At 40.0% G+C, this 19776-nt stretch overlaps 1 protein-coding gene and 1 long non-coding RNA gene across 4 annotated transcripts; both read right to left on the reverse strand.

The window, feature by feature from the left end:
- Positions 1–1312: 1312 nt before the first annotated feature.
- On the reverse strand, positions 1313–9918 carry LOC107319342. Of its 3 annotated transcripts, none has more exons than XR_004308659.1 (3): positions 9292–9918; positions 1649–1798; positions 1313–1508 (listed from the first exon to the last, which is right to left on the reverse strand). It is a non-coding gene; the product is annotated as an uncharacterized LOC107319342 (long non-coding RNA). The 3 variants fall into 3 exon arrangements; XR_004308660.1 differs by lacking the exon at positions 9292–9918 and adding an exon at positions 8646–9279; XR_004308658.1 differs by lacking the exon at positions 9292–9918 and adding an exon at positions 2568–2762.
- A 1436-nt stretch (positions 9919–11354) lies between these two features.
- On the reverse strand, positions 11355–18128 carry PDP2 (pyruvate dehyrogenase phosphatase catalytic subunit 2). Its single transcript, XM_032447072.1, is given in 2 exon segments — positions 11355–15883; positions 17995–18128. A coding segment is annotated over 1 exon segment (1605 nt). The 5' UTR covers positions 15830–15883; positions 17995–18128; the 3' UTR covers positions 11355–14224.
- Positions 18129–19776: the final 1648 nt, after the last annotated feature.

The raw sequence follows: 19776 nt of genomic DNA on the forward strand, positions 1-19776 counted from the left end.
TTAAAGACAAGCAACTCTGAACGCAATACCTCTGCTCCACTCACCTCCAGTTTTTAATGGTATATTTCACAGCCTGATTTTGGGAACAGCTGTATTTTACCGTAAACAGACAATGCTCAGCATCATATTTCAAACAATTTCTCTTGTCCTTGAGATGCGAGCTATGAGCTATTGGCAAAGCAACCTGTTTGTTTTCCTAAAACAGAAATCTGTGAAGATGCATTTATTCCCAGGTGTTATCTTTCCTGCCTCTGATTAACATCCCCAAGAGAGAATGAATTCTACCCACAATTGACACCATTCCTTCTTCTATTTATGTCAACTATTCTGTTTCCAAAATATATTTGGAAGAAAATATAAAATCCAAATATGCCAAATGGCTGCTCAGTATCTCTCTTTTGCTTAAGGGGAGCTGCAAAAAGGAAGAATACATTCTTGTTCCTAGAATGTTTTGTGCTTTTATAACTACAATCATTCCTTCATAGTGAATGAACCTTTTTTCTAAGAAACTTGAATGATAATCATTGGAAAGAAAAATGATGGGTAAGAAATAACAAACCCTGAAGAACAGAAGATAGTGTGAGATAAAAACTGAGTCACCAGAGTAGTAAAGAAAATAACAGAATTTACAGAAGTTTTGTCCCAGATTTTCAGGCATCTGGGATTGAATATCAGAGATGGAAGATTCAGAAAGATCTAATGGAATTACCAGCCATAATGTTGGAGACTACCAATCCTTACCTGACACAGGCAGACTCTACCCAGTTAGCTGAAGCCTTCTTCACAGACTCAGTACTATCAGAAGATTTTATATTTGAAAAGTGAGATTGGAATCACATAGGTATATGAAAGACTCATTTGGTTTGGACTTCTCAGTTTTCTTGAAGTTTACATTAGTTTCTATTTAATTCAACTAAACTTGCCCTTGAACAAAAACAGATAAGAAAATACAGCATATATTATAATGGATTCACTATCCCCATGAAAATTCCAGGTTTTAACATCTTGTTTCCAACTACTCCCTGCAGCTGTTGCAACTAAGAACTCATTTCTAAGAATCATTCCTTTGAAATTACAGGAAGAGCTTTCTGCTCTAGGACAGGCAGGGCAGAGAAAAACTGTTCTCGCCATTTCTTTGAGTACCATTGGCACACACTCCATTAGTCCAGAATACACAGAAACTTTTGCAAAGTTGCTAACACCTTATTCAGTTGTTGCTGTCTTTGAAATAGATATGGTATGGAAGAACTAGGAATTATTGCTCACCAAAGAGCAACTGAAAGCTTAACAAACCACTCTGGAACAAATTGCATTAAAAATACTCAGTATCAGATTTCCCTTTATTATTTTCTTATTCTGAACAAAAGCATCCTGAAAAGATACTTTCTTTAATCGTGAGACAGCACCAGAGAACATTCAGAATCTGATACCGTCAGTCAGCTCAGCTCTCCCAGCAGCATGTTGGACTCCTGCAGTTTTCAGGCTATTCCACCAGATTTGCAATAGCACTGAAAGAAAATAAATAAATAAGAAAAACATTCACTATGCAGTTGCTAAGACAAAGAGGCCTCACAACAAACGTAAGATAAGACAAACATAAAGGGATTTGAAATGAGCACGCTTACAATAAGGAATGATGCAAACTTACATTACACATGATGTAGGTTTCAAATCTAGCTATGACATCAGTATAAATTTTCTCTCCAAGGTGAGATGAAATGAGCATGTTCTTCAAGGGATGATTGCGCTGCCTCCTCGCTATTCAGTCTGAATCAATCTCCAGTTACAGGCTGTGATGCTGTTACAAAATAAAAAGATTCAGTCTTCCCCCTTTGCCAGTCTATACTAAATGCATTACAATGTAGCTGGCATGTTGCTTGAAGACTGTAAGTACTTCGTTAGTGCTACTTTTTGCTGAAATCAGCACTCGCAGTTCCCAAGCATTTATGAAGCATAACATTCCCACTGGTTTCCCATTTGTTACACTGCTGAGGGAGGATTAAAGATTCTAAACACATTTAACATGAATTTGCAACCTGAAAGTCAACACTGGGGGAAAAAATAAAGTGGAATGAAAAACTTGGCCATATCACACGTGTTGTGGTATTAAACAGCTGTTCTGTAACAGTTACTAAGTACCTTCCATGAAGACCATCACCCCAGTAAATAAATAAACAAATAAAGTATAAATAATCTGTCATTTTAATGTTGATAGGAAAGGGAGAGTGTGTTATGTTTTGAAAACTTCCCAGTAAAGCTTGAACAGAGTCTGCACAGGAAGAGAAATAGAGCTGACAACAAGCAAAACTGTTCTGAAATGAGTTGAAGATGGTGAGCAGGTAATTAAGATTCTGGATAGAATTAATTTTAGTTGAAGAAGTAGAAAGAGAGCAGCAGCAGCAGCAAGGTTAGCCACCATAACAACATCATTTTCTCTGGAAACACTCCATATACCAGCGCTCTAGCTGACACTCCAGGCAAGCCTGGAAACTGAATGATAAGAGAAAAAGGTGAAAGTAGCACAGGAAACCTAACACTGAAAATAATGAAGGGAGATGGGGACTGACAGCAAATGATGGATCACAAATACTACTGGAGCTGAGGTCATGGAAACAGTAGCAGGTTGTGAAGGAGTGCACTGATGGGCACTCAATCAGCAAGAAATGTGGGAGAGCCGAGTTCAGAATGCAGACAGAGTGAAGACATAAGAAAACATTCAACAGTTACATCAGGACTAGAAGGAATGGCTTCAAGCTGCACCAGGGGAGGTTCAGGCTGGACATTAGGAAATACTGCTTCTCTGAAAGACTGGTCAGGCAGTGGAACGGGCTGCCCATGGAGGTGGTGGAGTCACCGACCCTGGAAGTGTTCAAGGAATGTTTGGACTTGGAAAAAAGGCAGGGCACTGCAAGAGGAATAATAATGTATACAGCCTAGTGGAATTACAAGTTTAAGACCTGTGAAGAAGGGCTCCTTGCCATTCACAGCCAACAATGAAGGAGTCTAAACACCTGACTTTAACTAGCAGAGAGGCAGGAAGCTGTGTTCAAATAACAATATTCAACATTTTGCTGGTAGAAATGCATGAAGATCACTTAATATCAAAATACGTAGCCTGCATACCTAAATAATTATCTATTCCATCTGAACTGTTCCTAGATAAGCCATTTAAAATTCAAACAGAGCTGGTGGATGCACAGAGTAGCCTTTTCATGGAAAATTACAGTTTTTCATTCCTTTCCAGAGAATAGAAATGAGTTGCAGGGTTTATTTCCCTGCAGTATTTTGATAATTACCACCAAACATTGATATTTTTACCCTAGAAAATCTGAGTGTGACTGGGAGACTATGAAATACGTGGCTATGAAACATTTCAGTTTAGCCAAGCCAACATAATTTCTTTTTAATTTTTGTGAAAGTTCATGTTCTACACACTACTGAAAATATCATACATGCTTTGAAACTTCAAACAAAAACAAACAAAAAACCCAACCTTTTCATAAATAAAAAATGACCACTTTAAATCACTTTCAAATAGAAACTGTTCCTCACTCTTTCTTGGCAGGTGATAGGTTTTTCTAACAAGCTATAAATCCTCTAAATAGACATAAATAATAGAAATAATTGCACAGCCTTTATAAAGCAGTATGAACAATTATACTGTAATATTAAAAAAAAAAAAATCTATTTCCACTATAATCAGCCATGAATCAGATGCCCATTAATGAATAAAGGTTATGAATCATGGCCTTTAAAAGACCTAAGGCTATAAAATACAACAGCTTCCTAAAATTTGCCCTGAAGCTTGTCTGCATTAACAATGGTATGACCAGAGAGGGTTAACAAATAACTTGAGTTTGGGTTCACTGACCTAGCCTGGGTACATCTGATGTACACCAGTCGTTTTGGTATGGATTGAAATCCAGTACACATGGGGTCAGCCAACTCCTAAGGACACATTTTTACAGTATATTGGGAAACTACCACCACAAACAAACAGTGTCAGACATTTTAAAAAGATATTTTCAGGAAGCAAATGAGCCTGGTTTAATACCATAACACTTTAAAGTAATTCCTTATTTTATCTGAAACAATTCATCCATCAGTATCCAATTAAATCTGGTATGAGTCAGATTGCAGTATTGGCTGCTGATGACTAATAAGGCAGGTCAACATCTATACATAGAACTACTTAGTGATGATACAGCAATTGGCAACTTCAATTACAGACAGTGACCATGCTTTTTTTTTTAGTTTGTTTCTTTTGCTTTGAGTTTTTGAAGAAGGAATTGAAAATTGTAATAAGAGGAGGATACAGAGATCTTTGAACCTTGGTCTCCCTTACTGTGACTCTAAATGCACTACGTCATATCTTTTAATGGATCTATATAGGTCACTCAGAAATAGGGGGCATTTCTTTCAATTTATTTCCAAAATTACAACGGATACAAAGAGCACAAAAAGACTGATAGAGAAAATTCTCAAGTGTTTTTCAACGTATCCGCAGCAATCAACAGTGCATTTTCACCAGTACTGAACAAGAGCCTGCACGATGTGCTCAGAAAAATCTGCACCAGTGGAGGTGACCCACTGTCACTGCTACCACAGCTGAAATGCACCACCCACTGACTGAGTGCGCTCACATTCACTGTTAGGTCTCTGCAAACATTCAGCAAGCATCCATGAATGTTAATGGGTGTAATTTTTTCTGCATGGAGGAATTCAATGACACACCTTTGCTTCATAAATACTTCCATGTTGAATGCCAGTTTCTCAGCGCCCCTATCCTGCCATCTGTCACACAGTACCACCATGTAATAGGATACTGGGGGTAAGGTTCAACCTCTACTGCAGTACCACCAACATCTGCCTCTAATTTCATGGGCCAACAGAGCAGCCCTTGTAATTTTACCGCAAGATGCTTAGTCAAGGAAATATTCTTGTCAGAAGTTTCCTGTAAATGGGGAAGTGAAAAAGATAGTTTTGAAAATTTTTGAAATATTAGTTGAAAAGTTTTGAAACATTAGTGTCAAAAACAATCAGGAGGAAAGAATGACATCACTTAGAAGTTGTGTGTATTAACAACTGAAATAAGCACAAGAAGAAAAAAAAAGAATTAATGCACATCTTTTTAATTAAGATTAAGCAGAATAAGAATGTGACTTCCTAGTTGTATTTTTAGTTACTTTTCTTGCATACTAGGAAATAAGAAGGCTTCTTAAAATTATCTCTTATATGTAATGCCTCGCAGAGACTGCACACTCTGTGAGTTAAGATTTAGCCTCGTCTTCATGTCCAGCATCTGGCTTTCATCCAGACCACCACTTCACGTTATTGTCCCATCCACAACAGCAGTACTGTGCTATAGATAGTTGCTCCAGAGAAATGTATCTAAAACTTAGCAGGTAGAGAAAATGATGCGCACACAGATTCAAGACATGGCTCAACTGTGGTCAACTAGCCAAGAAAATGTTTGTCTTTTAGTGGAGCCAATTGATATGGCAAAGTGCTGAATGAGCGCTGTCTAGCTCTGGACTTGCTCAGGTATCTCTACATTGGACTGCACACTCTACACTGAGTCTCATTTTTTCTACTTTTTATTACTAAAACTATACTGGCAGTCTGCTGTTGCTCAAAGCCCACATCCCATGCCTGCATATCTTATCTTTTCATATTCACAGGACCCTGATTTAAATATAATCATTTAAAATGCATGTTGTAAAGAAAATGAGTTTCACCTGTAAACCCTTCATTCTAAAGTCAATGGATGTCTTGCTTTCCATATGCAGTAAGAAAACTGAAGTGAAGATATCCTAAGAATACAGCAGAAACAGTGAGATGATATTATCCTTAAATAGCAAATGTACATAGAAAAGTAGCCTACAGATCCTCGCTGTGTATCAAGATAACAGGGTCTTTCTCTGCATAGTCAGTATACTTTGTTTCTCATTACAGAAATAGAACATAAAGAAATGAGTTAGTTTTATTATCATGAAATAATATCCTGACTTAATTTGGTATCCAGCTATTTTTGAAGCCACCCAGTATGGGAAGATTTAGGGTTCATGCGTGCCCTAGCACCAGACTTTCAACTTGTGGAAGGTACTATGTGCCAGACACACTCAACACAGAACTTGTGCATAGATCTGCACATTGTCCCCAGAGGACATATTTCTAGGCTGATGCAATAAGCCTTTAGTCTTCCACGAGACTAGATAGTTTAGAGGATTAATGTATTTTCCATTAGTAATCCTCCTTGAGACGCTGAAATAGAATCACTTCTCCATAAATTTGCATTACCACTTCAGTACCTAGCACTGCTAGAGGAGACAGCTCTGCCTCTAACATATGAGGAAGACAAGCAGAGATATTTTGTAACAGTATTTTGATTTTCTGCAAACCTCACCTGAAGAAGACAACTCAAAATACCGGAAGACAACAGACTTTTTCAGTAGTATCAATGTCATATTTTCTCCTCCTATTCTAATATATACTACCTTGAATCTCTTTCTGCCACCCTTAACAGTAACATACTAGCAGTCCATTCAGAGCATAACCCTTTTAGAACTAATTTTGAAATTTGCTTGCATTTCATCAGGTCAAAACTCCTGTGCATTAGGTCAGATTTTCCCAGCAAAAAATGCTAATGAAGTAGAACTTCTCATTTTGGTTCCCCCTAAGTTCTATTTATGGAATCCTTCCCAACAATGAATTCTGTTCATAAAACAAGGCCTGATTGTGCACCAAAATAAGTTACAATGAGCCCTGTCAGCAAAATATTAGATAAAGGTAGTGCTGAAAGAGAGAAATTAATACTTCATGTTCATTTATGATTCATGAGTTTGGAGTTGAAATGGAAGCTGCACATAATAATGAATGATGGAAATACCTTGTTTGGTGAGGATGAATAGAAACTTTCATCTTGAATAAGCTATCAATAGATTATTGATCCAAACCATTACAGTTAAAAAAAGTTCAAAAACTGCCCAATGATATAAATACACTCTATCAGCCAATAGTTGAAATACTCTTACATCACCATTAGAATATAAATCTATAATCCCTCAAGTCATGGGCATGCACATCTACAGCTGCATCTCTGCAAATAGAATTCACGCATATGGGAGTTTCAGACTCTTACCCATTCCAAGTGTTTCAAGGAGAGGTCAATTGACTCTGGACTATATCCCAGAATCTTATGGCAGTAAACTACCATGTGATCAAGAGAAAGAACAACGGTGCATTTTCCACTTCATGACAGGAAGTTATTTTTATTTTATTATTATTATTATCTTACACAGGGATAGCTGTATGTGTTTTTAGTACAATATTAGCATCTTGAAATGACTAAAATAAAGGTTCACTTGCCGCTATATATATGAGGCTTCTTCCTACCACTTCAGTTAAACAGAGCTTTACAATTTCTAGTTTCTTCAAAAATTTTTAGCAAAGCAATAGAAAAAAATCTTCACACTAAGCTGAAATGGAGCCTATTGTGTCTGTGAGATTCTTGAACATTTTGAGCAAAAGACATTTCAGAGGAGATTGTTTTCATCAGCACAATGAAAAAAAGATGAGTTGGCAGGAGAATAATGTAGAAATATTTATTACCAGCATTCACTGGAAACAACAATAGAATGCCTCTAAAAGCCTGAATGGAAAAAAAAAAAAAAAAATTAAAAATTAACTAGGACTCCAGAAAAGGAAATGCTGATAATTGAGGACACCTACTTCTGTGTCATGTGACTGGAAAACCACACACAGAAGTTAAAATGTAATTTAACTCCGTACTTCTTCCTTTTTTAAACAGTTGGAAAAGGGGAGATATATGGCATTGTTTTTGCAGTTTTTACAGAGATCCTCTGCTCTCTTCTGCGTAATGTCACAAAAGAAACTTTCAGAACATTGTCTAGTACAATTCATTACCATACAATCCGTAGCCAAGTATTTTAAAGACACAAGACTTACTTTAAACAAAGTCACAATAAAAATAATCTTTTCTGAAGTGTTAGGCATCATCAGGGTCTTCAAGAAATATACTCAAATATATTTCCATAGTTAAGTAAAAACTGAAAATATCTTTAATTTAAAATGAGAATTTACACCAGAATTCCCGAAAGACCAAGAAAAACCCTTGGCAAATAGTTTCTTCAATGCATGAAAACATCAGTTAGGGATGAATGCATAGCTTTTATGTGTTTAACATAAGCTTGCCAGAAGAATAGTTAACTCAATTTTATTTTTTTAAAATTAATAAGTTGCAGCATAAGCCCCAACACTACCAGATTTTAATCTCAGTGTACATCCTCTGGAAATGATTTCATTTTTAATAGAAAAAAAAAAAAAAAAAAAGCACACGAAAGCTTTAATTAGCAAATAAATCAAATGGTTTTGAGATCAGAATCTGACCCAAGTCTAAGAATAGAGCTATTCCACAGAGGATCAGCTCCAACCCAAACACAGCAGCAGCCTTGTTCTGCTCCAGTTCCACTCATCATTTTAATCTTTCAGTTGAGTTGCCAATATTGTCTGAATTACTTTACTTCCATGGTAAGTGATGAGAAACGGGCTCAAGCCAATCTCAGACTGAAGTTTGGTATTAAACAGAAGGTAAAATAAGCATGCAAGGACAGTCCATTTCCTACCTGTGATGACACAGAGGACAAAGCAACTACCTGTATCACTGAGTACTTCAGATCTTTGATACTTGCTGTACTACACTGCGTTGCTGTAAAGCAGCCAAACAGTTGAAAGAGCTTTTATTTTGCTGCTTGCAGCATCACTTCAGCATGCACCAGGCTGAAAGCACAACTTACAATTCCCTCCCCTGCTGTGAGTGGAGGAAAGACACATTGCCCTTTATGTTGGTTTAAGAGAAAGCAGTGTTGCCCATTTTTCTTGAAGTATTTGTGCAGAACAAGAAATGGAAATAATAACTGTGGAGTAATGAAGAGAAAGCAAAGGTTGGGGGTGGAGAGAGCAACAGCAAGAATACAAAAGAGATGCAAACTTCAGTAATTACAGCAGCATCCAGCGCAGGTACATATGTCCAGAAGAAAGAAATGCAGATAATATTTAATGTAACACCTATCTATTCCCCAAGCCTTCATTTTTTTTTCACAGAATTCCAGCTGACACTGAGGTTGAACTGAAAGATCCAAATGTCTCCCTGAAAACCAAGACACCAAGATTTGAGAGTAGACCCCCATCAACTCGAAGAAGCAAACCTCCTCAATCCTCTTTAATTTTCAAAACAGAATTCCTTACAAAAGCTAACATCCTAAATCATACCATAGCCACGTGACCATCTGCAGCATTTAAGCTCGGTGACAGCAGGAGCCAGGCAGACAGGTAACAGCTCAGCAAACAGTTCCTCAGCTTAGGAAACAATTTTTCTTTCTTCTGCAATTGAAGACTTCAGGAAAGAGGTTTCACTTGCATCTAGCAGCGCCAAGACAAGGAAATGGTTTTCTCTGAAGCTTAATCACTTTGGTTACTTGAGCAAGCCAACTTTGGTAGAAAACAAACAAACACTAACCAATAACTGAAGTTAATCAAACCCTTGCTTAGATTACCCAGTTCTGAGGGGGTTTTGTTTTGTTATCAGCAGCACCTGAAATTCATTTCTTAGGGACACATACCTTAAAGTAAAAACACACTGAAGTCATTAGAACAACATAGCTCTCCTGCAAAACTCAACTGACATCTTCTGGCCAACCTTGGTTCTACTGGTTGGTAATTAAAGACTTATTCAGTTAAAGCAATCAAATTGAAATCCTTTTTGTTAAATAAAAACACCTCCAAACTGCAGAGCATGAAGTGGTGATCTAAGAGCTACTCCACAGCAACAAGAGCTATTTCAGAGAGCATAAAGTGGAACACAATGAAAAGAAATAGAATAGAGAATACCAAAGGTTATGTTGTCAGAGCTTACCTCCTCCTCAGCTGACAGTTAGTGGTTTCTGATGCCAGCAATGTGTTTCTGCAGCTAGCATCTTTTGGCTGGTGTGAGAGAAGTCAGTCTGAGCTAACTAGCTCACTCTGTTTGCTCTCTCGTTTGCTGCCTGTGTTTCCAGCACTTTAGCCTTGCTCACTGACATTCCTGCTTTGCCCACATCCCCCATTCTTTCTAATTCAGAAAATAACTACAAGGTAAATAAATAAATAAAAATTCTGACCCATTATGAGGGCCTCCAACATTACAGGCTCAAAGAAGCCAGACTCAAGCAGATGCCCAGATATTTGTTAGCACAGAGATCTGGCAGGGGCCAAGGGGCCATAAAGTTGCTGAACAGCAGCTAACTAATGCAATAAGACCCTCTCTTATCTAGCTGATAACTGGAGAGATCTGACAGTATCAGCTTGAACCAGCCCTCCAAGATAAACAAAGATTTAGTAAAATATAAAGTGTTTCATATGACAATTGTGCTTATTTAGACATTAACTTCTCAGCAGCAAACACAAAGAAAAAATACTTCTTGTTCATGTCAAACCATGGTTTGTAGCCTTAACACCAACACATCCGTTGGATACTTTTCTGCTTTCTCTGCTAAGGCATTACAGTAACAAAGATTGCATAGAAACAGCAAACAACAACAGCGTGATGGATACCAACAAAACAGTAAGATGTTAATAGTTCTGCTTTCAGCTCATCTCAGTAGAATATTAATGCCAAATAGAGCCTTTGTTTGACTAAAATACCAAATATGTGTATATACACACACACACGTATAAACACATACAGTCAAAGTTTAAATAGTTAATCTTGCCCTTATTTTATTTTCATCCTGCAAAAAGGCAAGACAAAACGAATGGAAACAAGGTTAAACCTCAAAGACTAAGTACATGAACTCTCACCAGTCTGCTGGAATTCAACTTCAGCAGTGTTTCTGTAGATGTCATACCTGTGATCTGTTACAGCACACAGAGTGCCAATGCTGAAGTGATTTTTAACCACAAGTGAACAATGCTTATGTGAGCCTCTATAGGACGTAATATTTTTGCATAGATTGTGAAATCTACCAAAGCACAAATATATGACCCTATTCCGGTCAGGGAGCACGTGCTCCCTCTGCTGACTGGTTAATTTATTGGAACCTCCTCGGTACCAAGATGCCATCACATACTGACCATTAATTACATTGTGACAGCACAGCATAGATACAAACTTCTAAGGAAACTAACAGAGCCTATTCAAACCATTCATTTTTTATCTGAGCTCAGGTATTTACCATCTCTGCACAGGATGCACTAGTGTATTTTCATGTGAGCATTCAGCAGAAAGAATGCCAGATTCTGATAAAGTAACCACAACATTAGATCTCCCACCCATTTATAAAAAAATCACTTTAAACTTAAAGCGTGGCATAAATATTTTTATTTACAAAAACAGTGATTTTCCCCAATTGGCAGAGAAGTTACAAAACAAAACAAAAAAATCAAATACATTATGAAGGCCTGAACACTTGTATACTAATAACCATAATCATTCAGGAACATGGAATAAGGGTTTTGAAGAAAAAAACAAAGTGGCAAAATTGTACTTGAACTCAAGGCTTAAATATCAGGGAAAAATATTTCTGTTAGTATTCACATCCACACTTAATCTCAGGTGTGTTACCTACATGGCAGAACACCCACCGAGACACCAGATTTTGAGAAACACAATTTAGTTGAATGTCTTTGACCACTGCTTCTTTAAACAGTCCCAGTATTTAAAGAAAAATGCTCTCCAAACACAATGGATACCGCAGGACTTGCACCTAAATGTGCCTACAAGTTCTCACATCAGAGTGCTTGCACAAGTACATTAAGGCATTAAGTTGTTAGATTTAAACTCTGATCCTCCAAGTCATAAATTACAATATTTATTAATACCTATTAGTTGCACCTAGAAATGAAGATATCTGTGATCCAATTCAAACTGATAATTATTTTCTTTACATGTCAGGAAATGTTGTTGCCATCAGCCTGCAATAAATTCCAGGGAACATACGGTTCAGTCTACAATTTGCTTTTTAAACAAAACAAACTAACTGGGGTTTAACATTATCTTTTTCCACTCTAGGATAATTATAATGTTGTGTGTTAAGCTGAGCAAAGCTAATGGGAAATTAGAAGTAGTACTCATCTTACTGTGAAATGGATTCCCTAGAACAATCATTACTGACTAGCAGCTGCAATTACAGCAACCTGTATATGAGCATATTTATGAGTAACATATGATAGAGTGCTAATATGACTCTTTCCAAGGACAAAGCAGATTTCACCTCTGGCTCCTCTTGAGAAAAGAACAGAACAGCCTATTTTTGTGTCCCTTGTACTGGGTGCCTTTCTGTACATCACAAGCTTTCTAGATAACCTTCATAACAATTGTATCACTTGATACCAGCTCTAATGTAGTTTGGTTTAGGCCCTTTGTTCCTCTAACCACACTGTTAAGTAATTTCTTTATTAAGAGGTAGTCTAGTAACACATGCCTTACATCTAAAAAATCAAACCAATGAAGCATGTAAATAATGACAAGGTATTTTCAGAGCAAAAGGAACAGCTCACTTAAAGCCAGACTTCATTCAAAAAACATAACTACTTGCCCACCGGCTGAACTGCTACACATACACCAGTATGCACTACAACAAGAAACCTTTTCTGGAGCAAAAGTATCTTTTTGTTAAGTCAGCACTCAGTGTTTGCAATTGTAATACTGAATCACATCCAGTTACACATGGTCAAAGTACAAACATTTAATAAGAAACTAAAAACTATTTTAAGAACAGATGAATTAGATGCCAAAAAAAAAAAAAAAAGCAAAAAAAAAGCAAGCATTGATAAGTTTTACATGGAGAAGTATATGGAAACCTCCAAACCCACAGCTAGTCTGAGTTTGTGCATAAGATCTCATCTGCTTAAAACTTCACTCAAAATTTGAAAGTGAAAACTGAAGTACTTTTTCACCTGTAAAAGTGCAGAAGGAATAATGCATTAAGTGAAATTAAAAAAAATTGCATACTCCATATCCACCCAGGTTCTCACACAGTAGAACAGCAGTGAGTAGCCCTACACTCCCAGTACACATTTTTGCTGCCAACAGCTCCTAATGTGAATAAACAAGGAAAAGAGCCACAGGAGAACACCATACATGAAATATAAGCAGTTTGTTTGTAAGCTTTGGATAACCACCCTAGAAAACAGTATTAAACTGTTTTAAAATGCACAGAAGTATACATTCAGAGACTAGAACATACATTCACTAAAGAAAATATCTGTAGTTATAATAACAAGTTGGTGTTCAAAGGCAAAATTAAAGAGATTAAACATTGTTGTGAAATAACAGCACTTCTGTATTCCAAGTCAAATCTGAAGACAGAGGTGTTGTGCGTTCTGTTGCATTCACCTTTAGATGCACATTTTTTTCTTCTGAATCTGTCAAACCTCACTTAAACTACAGTAGGATCTCATATGCAGCATTTCATAGATCTCTACTTAATACAAAGTATTTATTCTCTAAGCAATAGAGGAATGAATGCTTGAATTTCAAATCTAAATTCCTGAGCAGGGGACCACTGAGTCCCTTGTGCGCATTTGAGCCGCATGTTGTCATACAAATCCACAGTTAAAGAGAATGTGCTTATGTCACTGTCGAAGAAAATACAGTTTTGTTTCTTAGCTTAGAAAAACAGTAGGAAAAAGCATCCAGCAGTCTCAGGGCTGCCTGATTCAACTCCCTTAACAATTCTTCACATACACAAGGTGAGTTACCTGACACTGCCACATCAAATAAAGATTTAGTAGTTTACTGAATTCAGTTACAGTGCCTCAGGAGAATGCTCCTCATTTTCTATAACAGTAGGACTTCCCTATGCTCCACGCAGCTACAGGTATTACCCACCTGCCTATTAAGTTTAAACAGCCTAACTCAAATTTGTCTCCTTTGTTCGTTTGTAAAATTTTACCAGCAGTTCACATGGAATCAGAACTGAGTCAGCAATCTTTAGTTCAGCTGCATCACAGTGAACTTACATCAGAATATTTATCTTCAGAGTGTACAGACCTGGAAATCCAGGGAACAAATTCAATGTCAACAAATTCACTTGCAGAAGACTTCTTTTCATAACTAGTAACAAAAAGGTTTCTAACACTGGTAACATCTTGACTATCAAGGAAAAACAGTGATGGTTTCAATGTCGAAGTTGGCTAGCAGTACAGAATAGCAGCAGTGCAGTCTCTATTTGCTGTTTCGGTAATAATTTTCAATTGCTTCTGAATTAAAATACACTACAGTAATTGTGATATCATCTCTGTACATTCTCGCAAGGTCTTCAGGCAGAGTCAGCATTGCAGCAAGTTTCTCTTGGTCTATCTCCCCATATTCATTATTCCCAATTGCATGCCGTATCAAATGCGTCGCTACATTCTGGTCCAGTGAGGTAATACCCCTGTTTTTCCTCTGAAGTAACAGGTTGTGCAAATAACCCAAGTTAACTGGTTTCTCAAAAGCCAGTTGTGGTTTCTGCACATTAAGCTCTGTAAGGTGTCCAGCAACTAGTTTTACAACCTGTTCGTTACTGAGCATCTCCCATAGTCCATCTGAAGCAATAACAAGAAACTTATCCTTCCCTCTTAGTTTGTGATACGTGACTTCAGGCTCCGCTGTTAAATATGGGGGTGTGTAGTAGTTAGGAGGAACATACTGATAAATATTTAAAGCTCCAACATCACAGCTACTTTCGAGAACACTGTGTTGCAATTCTTTACTCCATTTTAGTTACACGTCTCCAAAAGCTCTGGAGGGCATGAGAATCCCCAGCAATCTGTCGTTCACAAATAGCGTTTTCTCCTCAGATCTAGGATGTTCTCTCTTTAATCTTCTGATTTCAGATTCATCATAGGCATTGTGGTCTCGTGTTAGAGGCAGAGTAGACCAAGTTCCATCTTCTTCATGAACCCCTAAAATTGCTCTGCAATCACCAGCATTTGCAACATGCAGGTGAACACCATCAATGTGAGCTACACATGCCGTTGCACCAGAAAAAGCCACCTGAAGGGCAGTGTTTCTCACCAGTTCATTTTCTTGGGGAGCCTGAACTTCCAGTGATATGTCCGAGTCCAACCTTTTGAATGCACTTATCATGGCTTCTTCCAAACTAAATCCTGGCTCAATGTCTAGGTCCAGTAAATGCTGCCAGTAAACTCGCAGGCTTTCAAAATACCGTGCAGTCATTTCTCGATCCTCTACATCATTTGGATGCTTGTGCAACTGCAGAATAGGAGTAACTGGTTTCATGCACTCCACAGCAAGCTCCATCTCTTCCAGAGTTTGTCGAGACATGAGAGAAACTGCTATATAATGAAGCAGCCTCTCACTTACTGCCTGAGCACAAGCAGAACCGGCATGGCCATCAAAGACACCAAACATCATCCCCCTGGTCTGCAAGCAAGTGGCTGCACTCCTGCGGTCTTCGATAGGAGCATTGGACGCCAGCTGGTTACTTTCAAACTTCAACACAGAATTAGGACTCGTACAACTTGAATCCAGTATTTTATGGGATAATTCACCTCCTCTGAGTATATCATTGATTTGTGATGGAGACAAATGGAAAGAGAATTCTTCTTCTTCGGTAGAGGTGTGTCTGAATGCTCTTCTCAAGGAGAAAGTGTTGTCTAAGCCGCAGGTCCCAGAGGGGTAGAGAAGTGTTTTGGAGAAAACAAGCTTCCATTTTATTTTGTGTCTGTTTGGGACACATACAGAATACAAACGTCCTCTTCTTTGTAAGACAAAGCTGTTCCTTGCCGAGCCTAAGATCCAGGATGATACAGTTCTTGACATCATAAGTCACTCCAGAAGTAGGAGCGACTTTTCAGTCAAGCAGGATGTCCTTATAGTCTGCAATAAAAATAAATAAATAAATAAAGGTATACAACTTACAAGTTGCACAAGATGCTTTCTATACAGCAGTTTTCTATACAGCAGCACAAAGAAGCCTAGAGCTCACAGAAATGTTCAAAACTGCTATGGACGCAAGCATCTAAGAAGTGATACAATGTCCGTTACTTAAATACAACCTCAGTGAATTTAAGGTAGCATATGACTGTCTCTTACCAATTATTTCATCAGAAAAGCTGATTTTTATTTGCCAGGTTTGAGTTTTGTTTTGTTTTTTTCATTACAGCAAGGCTAAGTAGGAGCCTCAACATTACAAGAAACGTAACTTTTCAGTGAAAAGCCTTGTGTGACAAGGTACAGAGGAAACAAATTCCTCTAAGTTTTTCAGCCTAAGTGGCAATTAATGGCTAACTAACTTTATGACTGCTACAGTCCAGCTCTACAGACTAAATATCAATACCAGGAGTACTCAAATCCTACTGAAAAACTGAACGAAACAGCAAACAGATTAACACTTTATGTAACTTGCCATGATCTTCTTGTCTGGAGCAAGCTAGCCTACCTTTCTAATTCTGTTCCAGCTTATGTGCTCGACTCTTTTTATACCTCCCAGGTCTTAACACAGGTAGGATTTCTGCACAGCTGAAGTCAAGTTTTACTGTTTGTCACAGCACCGTGCACTTAGACAATAAGGAAGTTATACCACAGCTTTATTAGTGACTTTTACAGCTTCCAGATAGGAATGCTCATTTAAAAAGCAATTAAAACAAGCAGTGAAGAGCTCTGCAGTAAACCTGGGGCATCTGAGATAATTCTGTTTCCAGGAAAGAGGTCCATCTTATTGCTTCCTCTTTTAAACCAGGTGTTCAAGCTGGGGAAGCACAAATTGCTGCTAAGCACAACTAGATGCTTACTGCACAACAGTGATTGCCCCAGGGATTCAAAAAAGCTAACCACGTTGTAGCACTGCAAACATAATTACTCAGAAGATCACACTGGCAACCAGTTAGTTTTCCAGGAGCTCTGAACCACTTGAGGCTGCTGCTGGCATTAGGTGCTTCAGAACTTAGCCCAGAGGTGCCATGTACTACTGCAGTACTGCTGTGTTAGCAGGGCACCTGAAGAGAAGCGGCAAGAAATCAGTGCAGACAGCTGTATGAAGAATTGTTCTGAGAAACCAGCAGAAGCTAAAAACAAACTTGAACTATTCCAAACAAAAAGCCAACTGATACAACCCAAGGACTTCACTGAAATCTCATCTGAAAAACAAAAGTAAACCACCATGGCCATCTGAAGGGAAGAGCAGCGAGCTCCAACCACCTGGGGGCCCCAGGAGGACAGGCTCAGGCTCCCAGTTTTACTGCTGCCACCCGGAGGGCAGATGGCAAAACCAGCGTCAGATCATCCCCTCCAGGGACAAAGACATCTCCTGACAGCACAGAGCACAACCTAAACAAAGGTAAGGGGAAGACAGCTGGCACTGACCGCTCCAACAACAGCCAACCAGAGCACAGCAGCAGTACCAGACAAACCTTCACGGCCAACCTCTCCCAGGCCACTGCCCGCTCTATTTCTTCTTTCTGGTCCCAACCTCCTGAGCCAGCTGGGACAGAAACAATGATGACTTTTGTATTCCCAAAGCCCACAGAAACAGCGTGTTACACAAACCCAGCCTTCCCCCGTTCAGACCAGCCTCCAACCAGCCGGTGTCCCAGCAGCCGCCTCCTACCGCTGCCGAGAGCCGCGCCCGATCGGGCAACGCCGCCCGCACGGAACGGAACGCACCGCGAACCACGCTACTAAGAGCGGCTGTTGCTAATAAAGGCAATGCGCTGAAGCCCATGATGCAAGAGCCAATTACATAAAGCTCGGCTCCCCGCACGGCACGCCTACCGCCCCGCACCAACAGCGGCACTTCCTCCTCAGCCACGTTAATGCCAGCGGTGAAGCTCGAGCCGTCCCGCACCGCGACTCGGAGCCCGTCGGGCGGCCGGAAAAGCGGGGCAGCCGGCTTCCCAATGGAGCGGCGGACACACGCGGCGTTACTTGCACACCTCCCCTCCGTGCTGTGCCCCCCCGTTGTCCCCGTGCCTCCGGCCCTGCGCACCCACCTCAGCGCCGCGGCTCCGTCCTCCGAACGCTGACAGCCACCGACACGAGCCCGAACCGCCGCCCGCACCTTCCGGGCCGCCCGGCGCGGTTCGGCTCTGCGCTCTGACTGACGGCCCCGCCGCCCAACCCGCACCGCAGACAGCGGAGCCGCCCCCCAGCTCCGCCCCGAGGGATGCGGCTGCGGGGCGGGGCTGCGGGTTCCTGCGGGGACGCGGCGGGACGGGGCCGGACGGGCCCAGAGGGGAGGTGGCTGCGAGCGGGCGGGGCGTGGAGCATCGCGTACGGTGCTGCGCCATGTTAATGTCCGCGCTGCGTGCCCCGGGGTGCGGGCTGTGGCCGCGGGTTGGGCTGTGGTCCCACGTCCTGCGCGGCTGGTGCCGCCGGCTGATGGTTGTCGAAGTCACAAAGCGCATTAGAAGGCGGCAGGCCCTGTAAGCTAAGAGCAAGCATGGCTGCAGCTCACGTGGCAGGCTCCCTGCTTCCGTGCCCGCTCTGTTTCTTGCCTGAGCTCGCAATTCCGCTGAGCACGACGAGGAGCGGCCTGCAGCACGGTGGTGAATGAGTTAGTGCGATTTGTGGAGTGGTCCCTGCCTCAGCTTGTAGCAGGGATTTAGCAAAGGCAGGTGTTTGATAAGACAGGTTCATTTTTGCACTCTACTGGCTGCTGGTATTGAAGCATTTCTCTTGTTAATAATGCATTGCAGGTGTCCTGTGTGAGGTAAACATGTACCTCAGATAGTCTCCAGTGGGAGGACGTTTGGCCATCATAACAAATCTGAGCTTTGGCTGCTCCTGCTTTGGTTTGGTTTTTAAGGAATATCAGTGAAACTTGGTTTCATTTCAACAGGAAGACCAAAACAAGAAGAGGGAAGTCGCTGTAGAGAAAAAAGAAAAATCAGGACATTATTTTAGCATCTGTGGAAACGATCATTTGACACACTGCTGAACTAAAGAGGGCCTCCACGTCAGCCCTCACCAACCCACCAGCTTCTTTAGCTTTTGTGCCATTGCAGCAGTGATAAAACCTCATCTGAGAGGTGTGAGGGAAGAAACAGGACTGCTCAGACTTGCAGTATTTTTACCCTCAGGGACATCTGATTAGAATTGTAAATTTCCATGGAAGCAATGGTTTGGTTGCCATGGTGCTCTAAAACACAATTTTATTCCGAAGAGAAAAAGTTCAGCTGATATTTTCCTGAAATGGGGGGAAATACTTAGTTTAGAAAACAGCCACAGACCTGAGCCCTTAGGAAATGAGTGTGAGGCCGTCACACAAGGGAGGATTGGTCCTGCAAATGACTTTGCCTGGAAGAGCACAGATTGAGCTGGGACTTGCCATGGCACAAAGAGGCAGCGGTGCTCCTGGGCTGCCTTTTTGAAGGGAAACATACACAACTTCAGTCCACAAAGCACCTGGATACCTTCCTGCTCAGGGCCTTGCAAAACAATTGTTGTTTTCTAGGTGTATTTTGCCCTATGAATGGTGTCTTGCCTTTTATTTGCTGTATATTACATTTTGAATATTCACAAAGGGTACATGACTGCCTTGCATGGAGAGATCTCTAATCAGCAAAATAATAATAATAATAATAATAATAATAATAATAATAATAATAATAATAATTTTAAAAATCACATATGAGACTGGCAAAAAATTAGTTTTCACAGTGTCTGTTAAAGCAATTGCAATTCCCTGTTTGGTTACAAAACAAGTTTCCAGTCTCTGATCTTCCTATGTAATCTAAAACAAATATACAAACACCAGAAAAGCAAACAAGCTG

Source organism: Coturnix japonica, chromosome 11 (genome assembly GCF_001577835.2).
Source record: "Coturnix japonica isolate 7356 chromosome 11, Coturnix japonica 2.1, whole genome shotgun sequence".
Taxonomy (NCBI): domain Eukaryota; kingdom Metazoa; phylum Chordata; class Aves; order Galliformes; family Phasianidae; genus Coturnix; species Coturnix japonica.